This window comes from Trichechus manatus, unplaced genomic scaffold (assembly GCF_000243295.1).
Source record: "Trichechus manatus latirostris isolate Lorelei unplaced genomic scaffold, TriManLat1.0 scaffold00113, whole genome shotgun sequence".
NCBI lineage: Eukaryota > Metazoa > Chordata > Mammalia > Sirenia > Trichechidae > Trichechus > Trichechus manatus.
Window position 1 is genome coordinate 942,268 of NW_004444049.1, and position 14,693 is coordinate 956,960.

At 59.5% G+C, this 14,693-nt stretch overlaps 1 protein-coding gene across 1 annotated transcript in view; it reads left to right on the plus strand.

The window, feature by feature from the left end:
* Positions 1-14,693, plus strand: part of SHANK2 (SH3 and multiple ankyrin repeat domains 2) — a 559,307-nt gene that overhangs the window by 215,228 nt on the left and 329,386 nt on the right. The window contains exon 13 of the mRNA XM_004383876.1: positions 1,554-1,872. Coding sequence (XP_004383933.1) covers positions 1,554-1,872 — 319 coding nt within the window. The remainder of the gene's footprint in view (positions 1-1,553; positions 1,873-14,693) is intronic.

Consider the following 14,693-nt stretch of genomic DNA (forward strand, 5'->3'; position numbering starts at 1 on the left):
TCCCCCTGAGCTCCACCAGGGCCACCTCTGTCCCAGATGATCTCTACCAGGGCCACCTCTGTCCCCCTGATCTCCACCAGGGCCACCTCTGTCCCCTGAGCTCCTCCAGGGCCACCTCTGTTCCCATGAGCTCCGCCAGGGCCACCGCTGTGCCACGGAGCTCCGCCATCCAGCATGGGAATGAGCCGTGTAGAGCGCGGGCTGATGTCCGGCCACTGCTGTCAGGCCCGGTGAAGGGATGCAGCCACCCTTGGTCTCTGGCATCCTTCACCAAGGCCATCTGGCGTTTGGCAGGCAGGGGTGATGGAGTGTCCCCGTTCTGTGTCAAAATCACTTTGACGCTCTCCCACTTTGAGATGTGAGGAGTCCCTTCTTCGGGACACGTGACTTCCATCATTTTCGGCCACCAGTTTGTCCAGCGGCAGTCTAGCCTTGGGCTGTCCAAAATCTAGGGCCAGGTGGGCTTCAACCCAAGGGGTGTAATGCTGGTGGCAAAGGACAAAGATGCCTAAGGCGGGAAAGAGCTAAAAGGCTGCTCAGCGTCTTTGCAGTGAAAGGTCGCTGGTGTCTGTTTCCTCTGCAGCCCGAGGGGCTCCTTGTCCTTCTATGCCCCGTCTGGGGAAGGACACCCCTGTTTCTGGTGGCAGCCCTCAGAACCATCTGGGGCAGTGGCAGCATCGATGCCACTGTCCCCGAGGGTCTCCTGTGGGCAGTTGTCCTCATTCCAAGGCCCTGGGCACACTGAGCTCCAGAGACCCAGGGCCTCGCCTCTAGCCTAGAACCTCAGGAAGGCCAGAGAGGCCGGCCCTGTCCTGCTGCCCTGTATGACGGGCTGCTTTAACGGGCTGGCACAAGGAGCACACTTTGGGGTGAAGTAGGCTGATTCAGGAGGAGCCTGGGTGGCGCCAGCCGTTTGCGATCAACTGAGAAACCGAAAGGTTGGTGGTTCGAACCCACCCAGCAGCTCCACTGTAAAGATTACATCCAAGAAACCCCTCTGGAGCGGTTCTGCTCTGTGACACGTGGGGTTACCGTGCGTTGGGGAAGCTTCAATGGCAAGGAACAGCAACAACGGACTGAGGACACCCATAGGCTTGGAGGCCAAGTTCAGGTCACCCCAGGAGGAGCTTTGCAGCAGCTTTAGCACCGCGTCGCCCCAACTTGGTGAGATGGAGACCCCATCTTCACACGGGTCGGGTGGCCGGCATCTTCCTGGGCTGCAGAGGGCGCGGATGCTGGCCCTGATGGAAGCTCAGACAGAGTCCCTTCCATATCAAGCGAGAGCTTGAGTTTCCACTAAGTGGTGACTTACTCAGCCCCGACCCGTCTCCCTGCTTCTGCGTGGGGTGAGTTCTGCATTTTGTGGGGTCCAACTGGGCCTCTACATAGAACTCACAGCCGGCTTGTCCTTGGAGGTGTTTGCAGGGGGTGGTGCAGACAGACCCGTGCCTGCCCGCGTCCCCCGCCTGCACTGCCCGTGTCCACCACGGGTCCGGGGGCCGCCCAGCCAGGCCTGACCTTACCACACCTCTCCCTGCTCTCTCCGCCCCCAGTGCCCTTCCGAGAGGCCCCGGCGTACTCAAACCGCAGGCGGCGGCCCCCCAACACGCTGGCCGCGCCCCGGGTGCTGCTGCGCTCCAACAGCGACAACAACCTCCATGTGGGCGCGCCCGCCTGGCCCGTCTGCTCCGCGGCCCCCTCCCACCGCAGCCTCTCCCCGCAGCTGCTGCAGCACATGCCGGGCACCCCCGACGGCACCGTGAAGACCCTCGGGAGCTACATCCCCGGGCCCCACAGCCGGTCGCCCTCGCTCAACAGGCTGGGCGGCAGCGGTGAGGATGGCAGGCGGCCGCAGCAGCACTGGGACGTCGGGTAAGGAGCCAGTGGGGCTGGGGGTCAGCGGGGTGGCCAGGGCCGGGCTGGCGGTGGCCAGGGCTGGGCGTCAGCGGGGTGGCCAGGGCTGGGCTGGCAGTGGCCAGGGCTGGGGGTCAGCGAGGTGGCCAGGGCTGGGGGTCAGCGGGGTGGCCAGGGCTGGGGGTCAGCAGGGTGGCCAGGGCCGGGCTGGCGGTGACCAGGGCTGGGGGTCAGCGGGGTGGCCAGGGCTGGGGGTCAGCGGGGTGGCCAGGGCTGGGCGTCAGCAGGGTGGCCAGGGCTGGGCTGGCAGTGGCCAGGGCTGGGGGTCAGCGAGGTGGCCAGAGCTGGGGGTCAGCGGGGTGGTCAGGGTTGGGGGTCAGTGAGGTGGTCAGGGCTGGGGGTCTGTGAGGTGGCCAGGGCTGGGGCTGGTAGAGTGGCAGGGCTGGGAGCTGGCAGTGGCCAGGCTGCGCCTGTAGCTGTCAGGGTGGTGGGGTTGCCACTAGGACCAGTGAGAAAAGATCCCGTGCACTGTGGTCCTAGTTTCTTGAACTTGGGACTTGCCCACAGGTTATGCGGAAAGCCTGTTTACCTCCAAGCTCACATTGTTGAGGAAACTTTAAACGTGTGTCTGCCCACTGCCCGTGTGAGCTGTCTCTGAGGTCATCATCTTGGGCATCGCGGTCATGGTGACTGCTCAGGACAGAGCTGGGTCAGTGGGGAGGCCAGGCAGAGCCTGCCAGGAGGCCCAGAGCACTGTTGGGGTGCGTGCCTGCTTTCCTTCTGCGTACTGCCTCCTGGCCTCAGTGTGGATGAGCCTGGGGCGCAAAGGCGGAGCCCCCCAATGGCGCGTTTGCAAAGCTACTCTGTGCTGGGCGCCTCCCAATGGCACGTTTGCAGAGCTGCAGCCTCAGAAATTCATGCTCACTCTGGTGGCAATGGAGCCCTGGTGGCGCAGCAGTTACGAGCTCGGCTCCAACCAAAAGGTTGGCAGTTTGAATCCACCAGCCGCTCCTTGGAAACCCCATGGGGCAGTTCTGCTCTGTCACGTGGGGTTGCTCTGAGTCAGAATCAACTCAATGACAAGGGGTCCTGGTGCCTGTGAGACCCTGGCACAGAGTGAAAACTGAGGCTGAGCAAGGCGAGGTCGTGTGCTAAGGCCCGCGGCGGCCCAGGTGTAACAACAGCAGGTGGAACGGTGTCGGCTCACGCTGAGGCCTGGGGACTTTGTATCCCAGCGTCAGCCCGTCTCTGCATCCGCCCCGCGGCGGGAGCTGTTTTCCAGAGGAGCAGACAGGGCAGGGCAGACGGAGGGGAGCCGGACCCCCCGGGCATCTAACTCAGGTCTGCGTCCTCCCCCCACACTCCCCCTCCCACGCATCAAGAGGGGCTGGATTCGCACTCAGAGCTTCCCACCCTGTCGCTTTCCAGAGCTCCTCGGGCGAGGAGGAGCCTTCTCGGGCCAGGTCATTGTTGGGCCTCAGGGGCTGCGTTTGGTGGCAGGCGTCGTGATCAATCACTGTTACAGCTCCCCCCTTCTAGCCCTCACTCGCTTCCCTCCACGCGGTGCCTCTGAGAGGCTGTACTGCTGTCGTCCCATTTTCCAGATGAGGGGACTGAGGCACCCAGGGGTTAGTAACTTGGCCCGGGTCACACAGCCAGTGTGGAGCTGAGGCAGGACTCGTCCTGGGCCTCTGGCGACCTGAGCTGTCCTCAGCACAGCTGGTGGCCGGGTAGAGCCTGCAGGCCTGTTTTCCTGGCTGGCCGTGCAGTTTGGGGGACGTCTGACTGTGCCTCTCGGTCCTTGGTTCTTCTTGCCTCCTTCGCGTGCCCCCAGCCTCTGAAGGACTTGCCTTGGCCCGGACTGACTGGTGTGTCTGGGGCCACCTTCATGCCCTCAGCTGAGATGGGGCGTGGGGAGAGGGACTACGGCCCCTTCTGCAAGCTCGGTGTGTGTAGGGGGATGCAGGGATTGGTGGGGAGCTCTAGGTGGGTGCCAGTGCTTCATGGGTCCTGGAAGGGAAATGGTGGCTCTGAGCTTCACCTGGAGGCCGGGTCTTAGAGCTGCAGAGGCGTGGATGAAGGTACTGTGGGCACCCACACCTCCTGGCCCCTCAGTGGCCCTGGTACTCTCGGAGCAGGACAACCCCAAGCTCACACCCCCACACCCCAAGCCAGTCATTCTCCAGCAGTGGAACGGTGAGATCCAGTTCCCGGCTTTGGTCTAGATTCTCGCTTGGAGGAGGCCTGAGGGAAAAGTCCCAGGTGCTAAGAACAGTTGAAAGCTAAATTAAGGTATTCCCCAGTGGTGGCAAATTCTACTTCACACCATTAGCTAGAATTATGACTATAGCTTTAAAAAGAAAGTGTCCCCTTCCCCAGTATGAAATCTAATGAGATACCGAAGGCAGTGTGGCCAGGGACCTGTAGAAGCTTCCAGCACAATATTGCTTATGCAGAGAAAAAAGCAACCAGGGCACATCTCAGAGACCCTTCCTAACGGTCCCTGATTCAGCACAGTATTGCTCGTGCAGAGAATACAGCAATCTGGGCCCATCCCAGGGGCCCTTCCTCAAGGTTCCCCATTTCCTGTGCGCGCGTTTGTTTGCACGGGAGTGTGCATACCTGTCTGTGTATATGTGTGTGTAAATTTGTGTAATTGTGTGTGTATGCCTCTGTGTGCAATTTTTGTGTGTACATCTGCATGCACATGTCTGTGTCTACATTTGCGTGCGCACATTTTGTGTGTGCGTTTGTGTGTGTGTACATGTGTGTACATGTGTGTGCATGCATATGTGCCTTGTGCATTTGTGTGTGCCCGTGTGTGTGAGGTAATCTCGCTGGATGCTCACGGGCTGGACTTCCTGGACCCGTGGCTTCCGGGCTGTATCATGGAGTGCTGCGTGACCGTGGGCAAGTCTCTTCATCACGCTGTGCCTCTGCCATCTATAAAACGGGGACCCTAAAGCACTTGCGTCCTTGGGGTGCCCTGAAGCTGAAACGAGCCCATTTCTGGGGGTGCTCGGCACACAGCGCCTGGCGGGTAGTCTGCTTAACCTCACTGACCCTCAGATGGAACTCAAATCGGTGTTCCCCTGAGCCTGGCGCTTGGCCGGGCCTGTGCCCAGGTGTCTGCCTGGGACTGAGGGACTCCCGGACCCAGGACTTTTGTGCTGGAACTGGGACGGTTAGTCAGGAAAGAGAGCAGACCTACCAACTCCCCTGTGGCGGGTGGCGCCCTGCCCCGACCGTCTGCCTTCTTGCCCCCTCTTTGTCTTCTTCTCTCCCGGCTCAAAGCCCCCCATCTCCTCTCCACCTGCTCGGCCTCCGTCTCCTCATTGATGACGGCAGCTATGCTGGAGAGGCACCACGTGGGGACTGAGGAGCTGACGGGCCCTCCCCCAAGCCCCTGTCCTTCCAGGGCTCTGTGGGCAGCATTGGCAACCCCTCCCCCACGTGGTGACAGTGGCGAGCATCCAGCCACCCAGCCAGCTGGGGGACAGAGAACTGGGGGCCGGCTTCCAGGTGTCTCCTTGGGGTCCTCCCTCAGGTGGAGGTGGGGACGATGGTGTCCCTACATGGTGTCCCATCTTGTGCACCCGGCTGGGTGCTCTTGGACATGGAAATGTCTTCACAGTCGGGTAGTTCCAGGAGGAGCAGGTCTGTGCATCGCAAAGCACACTGCACCCAGTGGCTGTCTGAGTATGTACCGGGCTCCCTGCTGGCTCTGGGGCACCGGGTGAGTCCATCCAGGAGCGGGAGGAGGTGCCGCTGATGGCACTGGGGTCTGCAGGTGACTGGGGGCACACAGCCAGTTGGGGGGGAACGCTGGAGCTGACTGCTTCCTAGTGGGGCGAGGCCTTGGACATCCACACCAGGTGTGGGCCTGGAAATGGCCACACAGCCCCTGTGTGACTTCCTGAGGCTGCTAGGACAAAGCATTACAAACGGGGTGGCTTGTACAAAGGGACAGTTATTGTCCCTCACCCCTGGAGGCCAGGCATCTGAAAGGAAGGTGTCAGCAGGCCCACGCTCTCGCTGGAGGCTACGGGGGAGGATCCTTCCTGGCCTCCTCCGGCTTCTGGTGGCCCCAGGTGTTCCTCGGTGTGCAGGTGCGTCTTCACATGGAGTCTTCCTCTGCGTGTCTGTCTGCATCTTGCCCCCTCTTTTATGAGGACACCATCGGATGGGGTTGGAATCCAAGCAGCTCCAGCGTGACCCCATCTTAACTGATCACATCTGCAAAGACCCTATTCCCGAACAAGGTCACGTTCATGGTGCCAGGGTTAGGACCTCTGTGTGTCTTTCTGGGGGAGGCGATTCCATCCATATCAAACAAGCCCACACAGAGTGGCCCCCAGCCCAGCCCCCAGGCCTTTTGGGGGTTCACGGAGGTGGCCGAACCCCTGTGCTGTCTCAGCTCAGAGCCCAGCCCCCGACCCACAAACCTGCATATCCCTCTGAAAATCTAGCCCCTTCCTTCCAGTGGCAGACGGCCCAGCTGGGGCACTCTCGGGACACTTGTGCAGGGAACGCTGGCCCCAGCCCTTCAGCCACTCCTCAGAGCCTGGAGGTGGGTGTCTTCATGCTCCCTCACCCCATCACAGAGGAAGAAGAACTGTGCCCGCACCCCCCGCTTGTGTGGGTCCTGTCTTGGGGGTAGCCACCCTGTTGCCCAGCCAGACCCTCTGCCACACTGCAGGGACCACATCCCAGCTGTTTTTTTCCACTGTGTGACTTTGATCAAGTCACTCGACCCGTCTGTGCCTCGATTTTCTCATACGCAGAATGGGGCTAAGGACAGAGGCCCCTCTGACCATGCGCTTAGGTCCGTGTCTGGCGCGTCGGCAGTGCCAAGTCAGTGTTTGCTGCCCTTGGGCTTGTCATCTTCATCCTCATCATCCTCGTCATCAACAGGCAAAAAGCTCCCTCTGGCTGCAGGGTGGGGGTGGGCTGGCACCTGAGGGTGGGAGGCCATCGCCCAGGTGATGGAGGGCCACTTGTCCAAGTCAGAGGGAGATTTAGGGTCCTGGGGAGGGGACTTGCCCTGAACCCCTGGCTTCAGTCCCCCACCCCCCCCCAGGTGTCCCCTCCTCTTTCTCTCGCTGGGCTGGGGCTGAGTAGCCCTCGCTCAGCCAGACCCCCGGTCACCAGGCGTTGGGTGTCTTGTCAACACGAGGGCCCAGAAACCTCGGCCAGGAATGCGGCGGACACAGCCTCCTGCCCAGCGCTGAGGGTCACGCTGGGTGGGAGGGAGGTGGGCCAAGGCCCCACCCAGCCTGCCCCAGCCGCCTAGCGGCCTCCCTGCTGGCACTGCTGGCTGCAGCTCTCCCCCACGGAGCTGGCCCTAGTCGGCCAGCTGACCGGAAAGCCACGCAGAAGAGAGCTGACTCCTGGGGTAAGAGGGTGCTTGGACCCCTTCCCCAGGAGCCAGCCGTCCAGCAACATGCTGACGGGAGGGGACTGCAGGGATGCTCGGGGTGAGGCTGGGCGGACGTCAGAGCCAGCTGGAAGTGAGGGCCCCCTTGAAGATGGAGTCCATGGGCACACACCCCCACCTCCACCCCAGCCCTCGCTGCCGCTCACTGCCCAGGCCCCCAGGGGAGCCTAGAGCCCATCCTGTGGTCACCTCCTGCCCCCTCCCGTCCGTGTTGCCCCACCCCCGACCCCGAGCCCGCTTGCTCTCACGTTTCGTTCTGGTTTTCTTCTCCTTCTCGCCTGCCCTGGAGGCGCTGGCCCAGAGAGAGCGGGAACCAGTGCACCTGCAGCTCCTTGTTGCCCCTCTCAGGTGGGAGGTGCTGACACCTGGTCTGCAGCGGCGCCTTCTGGTGGCGCCCACTGGTACAGCCGGGCCGTGTTCCAGAACGGTGCCTGAGACAGGGCTCGTGCCTCCACCCCTCATGTCACCTGCCCCGGGGGGGTGGAGGGGAGCGACTACCCAGATATGTCTGACTGGTTCTTGCCCAGGTCTAAAGAGCTCTCTACATGGTTTTGCAAACTCTGGGCGCCCGGGCCTGAGGGCTGCCCGGCCTCATCCCCAGCGGGGAGTGTCCTTTTCCCCTCAAATACAAGTTTGTCGGGTGGGTTTAGCTCGGCAGCGTGGGTTTATTTCAACAGGAAGGGATTAAGTTCCCCTCTGCGCTCACCAGCTGTTTCGAGCTGGGATGCCCTTGCCACTCTGAGTCCCATTTGTCCCCTGGGCCAAGGGGGCCAGGAAGCCCATCTGTGCGAGAAGCACAGGTAGGGGCTGAGCTGGAAAGTGCGCCCCCATCTGGCAGAGCCCGGCTGGGGCTCGGGGAGGCCTGTCTGTCACCACGTGGCTTTTGTTTCCCGGACTGGGCCTGGGAACCGTGGCAGAGCAGGCATTTGGGGCTCACGGCCACCCTGTGTGTGTCAGAGCAGAACTGTGCTCCACAGAGTTTTCGGTGGATGATTTTTTGGAAGGAGATTGCCAGGCCTTTCTTCCGAGGCACCTCTGGCTAGACTCAAACTTTCAGCCTTTTGGTTAACAGCCGAGTGTGTTAACGGTTTGCACCCCCCAGGGATGCTGCTTGGGATTCAAGGGGGATGATGTGGGAAAAGGGGACCAGCCACCTGGTGCAGAGGCTTGGGCCAGCCTGGGGAGGTGCTGTTGTTGGGGCCAGCAGGGCTGGCTTCCCGTCATCAGCATCACTGGTGCTTCTGCCCAGTGAGAGGCTGGGCTCCGTCAACCCCGCGGGGAAAGACCATAGACCCTGAGATGAGCGCCTCAAAGAGGAGGGCTGTGGAGAGAGGGGGAGCCTTTCAGAGGCAGCCAGGTGCTTCAGAAAGCACAGCCCAGCCCCCACTGGTGCCTGTGGAGCAGGGAGTCTGGACGGTTCCGGGGGCCGGGGTTTGCAGCGGGCGTCCGGGCTCACCCTGCACACTTGCTCCTGGGAGGGAGGCCCCTTCTCCTCAGTCCTGTGGGTGTGAAGGCAGCTCCAGGGCGCCCTCTGGCTTCTGATGGGTGTCCACCCCGTCTGCCCTGCTTCTTGCCTCCCTGGGGACGTGGGGACCAGGGCACCAAAGCTCAGCTGCCCCTGAGGAGCAGGGACCTGGTTTCCTCGGCTCTCGTTCAACCAGATGAGTGCTCTGGTCCAAAGAAGACAAGTGTGCCGTGGCGGCCGCTCCTCCCCCGTGCCCTGTCCTGACACACAAAAGGAGGGAGGGGCAGGGCTCGGCCGCAGAGCACTGAGGGGATGCGACAGGCGCCGGGCCAGGCGTGGAGGCGGGCAGTCACCTGGGACAACCCCTTGTCTCCCTGTGAGGGTCCCCGGCTGCCCTCCCGCCACCTGCACCCAGGGTGTGAATGGCGTGTCACCCGGAGCAGGGGACTGAGGAGGAGACAGATCCAGGCTCGTGTTGGCTGCCTCGTGGGGGGAGGGGGCTGGCAAAGGGGCCACCCTGGGAGTGTGTCCATCCTGGTGCCACCCTGACATGACACTGTCCCCCCTCCCGCACTCTGTGGACGGTCAGTAGCTGCTGCTCTGACAGGTGGTTGAACAAGAGTGTGACTCGCTGGGTGGGAGGACATGTATGTGCCCACCCCTGAAATGAGGCAGGGGACGTGTCAGCCCCCAGGGTCGATGTGGTAGAGGAAGTGGGGCGAGGGAGGCATGTGACGGTCCCTGAGAGTTGGGGGAGGAGGGGTGCTCCCAGGAGAAGGACAGGGAGGGCGGGGTCCGTGTGGCTGAACAGTCCCCAGGAGGAGAGAGTGGGAGACGTGAGGAGCAGGCGGGGTAGGAACGGGGGCTCTTGGCACCTCCCCACCTGGAGCCAGGGTGGCCTTTGGTTTGCCAAAGGGCAGAAACCCGACTCCAGTCGACGGGAGTGTCCAGAAACCTCGGCCAGGAAAGCGGTGGACACAGTGTAGCCACAGCCGACCTCTGGCTGAACACTGGCGCCAACGGGATGGGAGGTGGGCGGAGGCCCCGCTGTCCTGGCCAGCCCCCAGCGGCCTCCCTGCTGGGGCCTAAAGGGAGTTGTCGGGCCATCCGGCTGTGTGCAGGGCCCGGGAGCACGGATAGTGTTTCTCATGCCGCCTCTTGGGCTAGCTAGGCTGGCCCCTTGTGTGGGCAAGACGGGTCCACCGCCATCCTCTAGAGTCCATCTGAAGCCCCAGGCTGCATGCTGGTGGCCCTGGCTAGTGTCCCAGCAGTCTCAGAAGCCGTCACTGTGGCCTGCGGGAGGGACGTTCTGAATGATGGCGCGTCTCTGAAGCACCTCATCGGGGTGGGTGTGGGATATGGATGCTGTCACTGGGACAAGGAGGCAGGACAAAACTGCCCCAGTGCAAAGGGCATCAGCCCTGCCCCTCTACCTCCCCTGAGACAGCCGCTGTGCCCTCCCCACGGGGCTCCTGCCTCCAGCCTCCGTCCCCCCCTCCCAGCCCTGACGCCACAACCAGCGTGACTCAACACCCCTCTGCTCTGGCCGCCTGTCTGGGTCACTCTGTGTCTTGCCCTAACTGTCCTGCAGAGCCTTTCCCGTGCCTTCTGTCCTTCTTGCTTGGCCTCTTCAGCCTACCACCAGGGAGGCCTTTTTGGGATTCTCCTCATCAGACTCGGGGTCCCCACTCCGTGTATTCTCTGCGACCCATCGGGCATGCAGAAATGCAGTTCACCACTGGACTCTGCCTGCCAGTTGAGCTCCTGACCAGAGTCTGTCCATCATGTCCTCACGGTGTCCACAGACTGGTGCAGGGACACGCTCAAGGCTGAGCCACTGAACAACTTGTCATATGAGTGAATGGACATATGTACAAGGGAGTGACGAATGAATGAATATGTGACTAATGAGTTAATGAACGAATGCATACGTGATCCACAAATGAGTGAATGAATATGTGACTGATGAATTAATGAACAAATGCATAAGTGGTCAGTGAATGAATGAGTGAACATGAATGATGAATGAAGGCATAAGTGACCAGAGAATGAATGAATGAACATGACTGATGAATGAGTGAACAAATACATAAGTGATCAATGCATGAGTGAGTGAATGAAGGAGTGGAGAGTAGACTTCAGTGATTAGGCAGGTACCCATTTACCCAGTGTAGCTGAGAGAGGACTTAATTGACTCATCGGCAAGCACCCCGCAGCCAATTGCCAGTTTTCTAATATCGAACATTCAGTCACTTAGCCCTCATTCGCAAACAAGTGCTTGGAATTCCATCTGGCTTATCTCGGTCAGAACATAAGGGAAATGTTGACAGTTTGGGGTGGGGCGCTTCAGACCCACCCACACTGTGCAGGCAGGATGAGGGGCCCCATCCTGGCTCCCCCACACCTCCTCTCTCGGGACCATTGCCTGTTCCCTCCTGCTGCCACAGGGGCATCCCGGGTAACACGCTTTCCCATGCAGGTGAGAGCTGGTCACCTGGTTTACCCCATGTGGAGCAGGCTGCCTGTAGGGCGCCCTGGGCTGGAGTCAGGGAGCCGGCATGGGAAGGCCAGCTCTGTATCTCTACACAGAAATTGCTGTTTATGGAGCCTCCCTTTTCCTCCCTGGGAAACGAGGACAGAGATTCCCACCCTGCCCACTCCATGGGACTTGGTGAGGCTCAGTGAATGAGAGGATGCTTGAGCATGTGTGTGGGACCTCACAGTGTCCTCCTGATGTTTACTGCGGGGGCCCAGCACCGGGTAAGCGCTCCCAACTGAATAGCTCAGCAAACCCCTCCCTGTTCTTGGACACAAAAGCTTTCCAGGCTGTTGGAATGGCAGGTCCAGGAGCTGACCTGCAGAGCAGATCAACAAAGAGCTCCCTAGGTTGGAGCTTAGTCACTCTGAGGTCTCTGCCCATGTCCACCACACACACCCTGGCTCTAGCTTGAACTGGCTGGGTCACACATCCGGAGAGGTGGTGATGGTGACGACGTTTGTATAACACCTGTGCAGAGTGGTTTCATATTGACTCATTCGCACAGTCAGTCTTGACCAGACTATGAGGTGGGGAGGCTGAGACTTCATGGTTGTAACCTACCTGTCCAACATCTGATAGGAAATAGTTAGCTGGGCTTCTCTCAGGGTCCTTCTGAAATTTGGAAAGATGCGTTAATAGATGGTTCTGGGATAAGTGGTAACATGGATGGGTTGGTGGATGGATGATGGACGGATAGGTAAGTGGATGGATAGATTGATGACTGGATGGATGGATGGGATGGATGGATGGATGGATGGATGGATGGATGGATGGATGGATGGATGGATGGATGGATGGATGGATTGACGATCGGATGGATAGATGGGTGGATGGGTGGGTGAGTGGATGGATGAATGGATGGATGAATGATAAGTGGGTGGATGGATAGATAAGTGAATGGATGGATGATGGATGGTTGGACCTGCAGTCTCTTGATGGAGTTTATTGGATCAGGCATTTCCAAGCATCCGCTGCTGTAGCCCCAGCTGGGTGGAGGGTATTGAGATAATTTAGACAAAGGCCTGTGGTCTGGCACTCCCAGTCCAGCCTGGACAACGGTCAGATGCAGATAGTAACTGCCGTAAAAGCAGCTCGGAGCTGGGCTGTTCATCTTCTCCCTCATTTACTCTCCCCACATCGCCATGAAGTGTGTACCCCTGCAATTTTAAAAATGAGGACATGAAGACCCAGAGAGGTGAAGTGACTTTCTCAAGATCACACAGCCAGGGGAAGGGCAACCTGGGAGTGAAACTTGTTCCGACTGTGCGTGCCCTTGGCCACAGACCTTGCTGCGCCCTCAGCCTCCCTGCCTCCATCACTGAAGACGAATGTTGGCAGGTGCTCAGGGCAAGTACACGCGCTCTGGGTTCTGGAGGTCTAGGAGGGAAGGAATTCTGACCCTGGGGTGCTTTATTCTCCTGGAGTCCACTGCCCTCTCCTGACCCCAAACCTCTTCCAAGCCCCTTGGATCCAGTTGCAAGCGTCACGTGCCCTCAGAGGACACGTTCCTGATTGTAGAGGAATTGAATCCCCGTGGTTTACTGGTCCCACTTCCTCCGTGTGACGCTCAGCAGCTGGTGGGAGGGCTCTCATCTCTCTGCTCCAGTGTCTTAGCTCCTGGTGCTGGGCCAAGCCAGCCCTGAGTCAGGATGTGCTGGGGTGCAGTGAATGAATGAAGTGGAATCCCAGAGCACAGCCCACACAGCAGGCTACAGGGAAGCCCCCTCAGGAGGGACTTCTGAAAGGACACTCTTGCTTTCCCCACATCTTCTACCTCACAGGCAGGGGGCCCTAATCATCCTTCCTCTCTGCGAGTCCCTGACTTTCTGAGCCGTAACCTTTGGAAGTCAAGAAATCAAAGGACGTATTGCATTAGGCAGATCTGCTGCAGAAAAGACCTCTTTAAAATCTTAACCAGCAAAGATGTCACTCTGAGGACTGAAGTGTGCCTGACCCAAGCCATGGTGTTTTCAGTTGCCTCATATGCATGCGAAAGCTGGACAGTGAATAAGGAAGACCAAAGAAGAATTGATGCTTTTGATTTATGGTGTTGGCGAAGAATATTGAATATACCGCGGACTGCCAGAAGAATGAACAAATCTGTCTTGGAAGGAGTACAGCCAGAATGCTCCTTAGAAGCGAGGACGGCAAGATTTCATCTCATGTTATCAGAAGGGACCAGTCCTTGGAGAAGAACATCATGCTTGGTTAGGTAGAGGGTCAGGGAGAGAGAGGAAGACCCTCAACGCGATGGATTGACACAGTGGCTGCACCAATGGGCTCAGATATAACAACGATTGTGAGGCTGTCCCAGGACTGGGCAGTGTGCTGTTGTACACGGGGTCGCTATGAGTTGAAACCAACTAGAAAGCACCTAACAACAACAACAGCCTCTGGACGGGAGACCCTGGGCAGTGCAATCAGTTACTGCCATCGGCTGCTAACCGAGAGGTGCCGAGAAGAGAAGCCTAGGGGCCTACTTCTGAAAAATCAGCCACTGAAAACCCCGTGGAGCACAGTTCTACTCTGGCACACATGCGGCGGCCATAAGTCGGAGTCGACTGGACGGCAACTGGTGGGTTAACCTTTGGATAAGAAGTAGCCGAACCACTTTCCTCTAGCTGAGCTCCAGGGTGTTTGGGGGTAGATGGCGTCTCTTGGGAGTGGGCATCCAGGTCTTCGGGGCAAGCTCAAGGGTGGCTCTTCCTGTCTGGGCATGGTTGACCTGTAGCTGGCTGGAAAGGGAGAGGTTAAGTGAGGAGGTGAGACAGGAGCTGGGCACTGTCCTACGGTGACCGCCTGGTGCCCCGGGTGGGGTGGGGGTGTCACTGCAGACAGGAGAGTCACCTCTCTGAGCCCAGATAAGCCTCCACCCCTCCCGCCTGGTGTGGGAGAAATCGTGTGAGCCAGCCCAGTTTCCTGCCCTCTCTGCCCCTGTGGGTTACTGAGTGGTCTGGGCTTTGGCATCTGGTAGACCGACCCGGTGCTCGGTTCCCATCCATCCTTCTTGGCAGTACAAATGGAGCCTGCCCCTGCCCTGCTCACAGCCTCCATTTTCCCATATGTGGAATGGGCTCACCTTCACGCAAATCCACAGGGATCCTGTGGCTGTATCTCAGAATCACGATGCTCAGCGGAAACATAAGGGTATGACAGGGTACTTCACAGCTACGCTGCTGTGAATTGTTTTAAGCACAAACCAAGCCATGCATCATTTATCAGGGCTACACATACAGGTTAAGCAAAGTACAGAAGGTACCCGGGAAACCAAACACACCAAACCCACCGCCGTCGAGCTGACTCAGACTCACAGCCGCCCCACGAGTGTCAGAGTAGAACTGTGTCCCACGGGGTTTTCAATGGCTGATTTTTCAGAAGTACAGAAGCAGGCCTTTCTT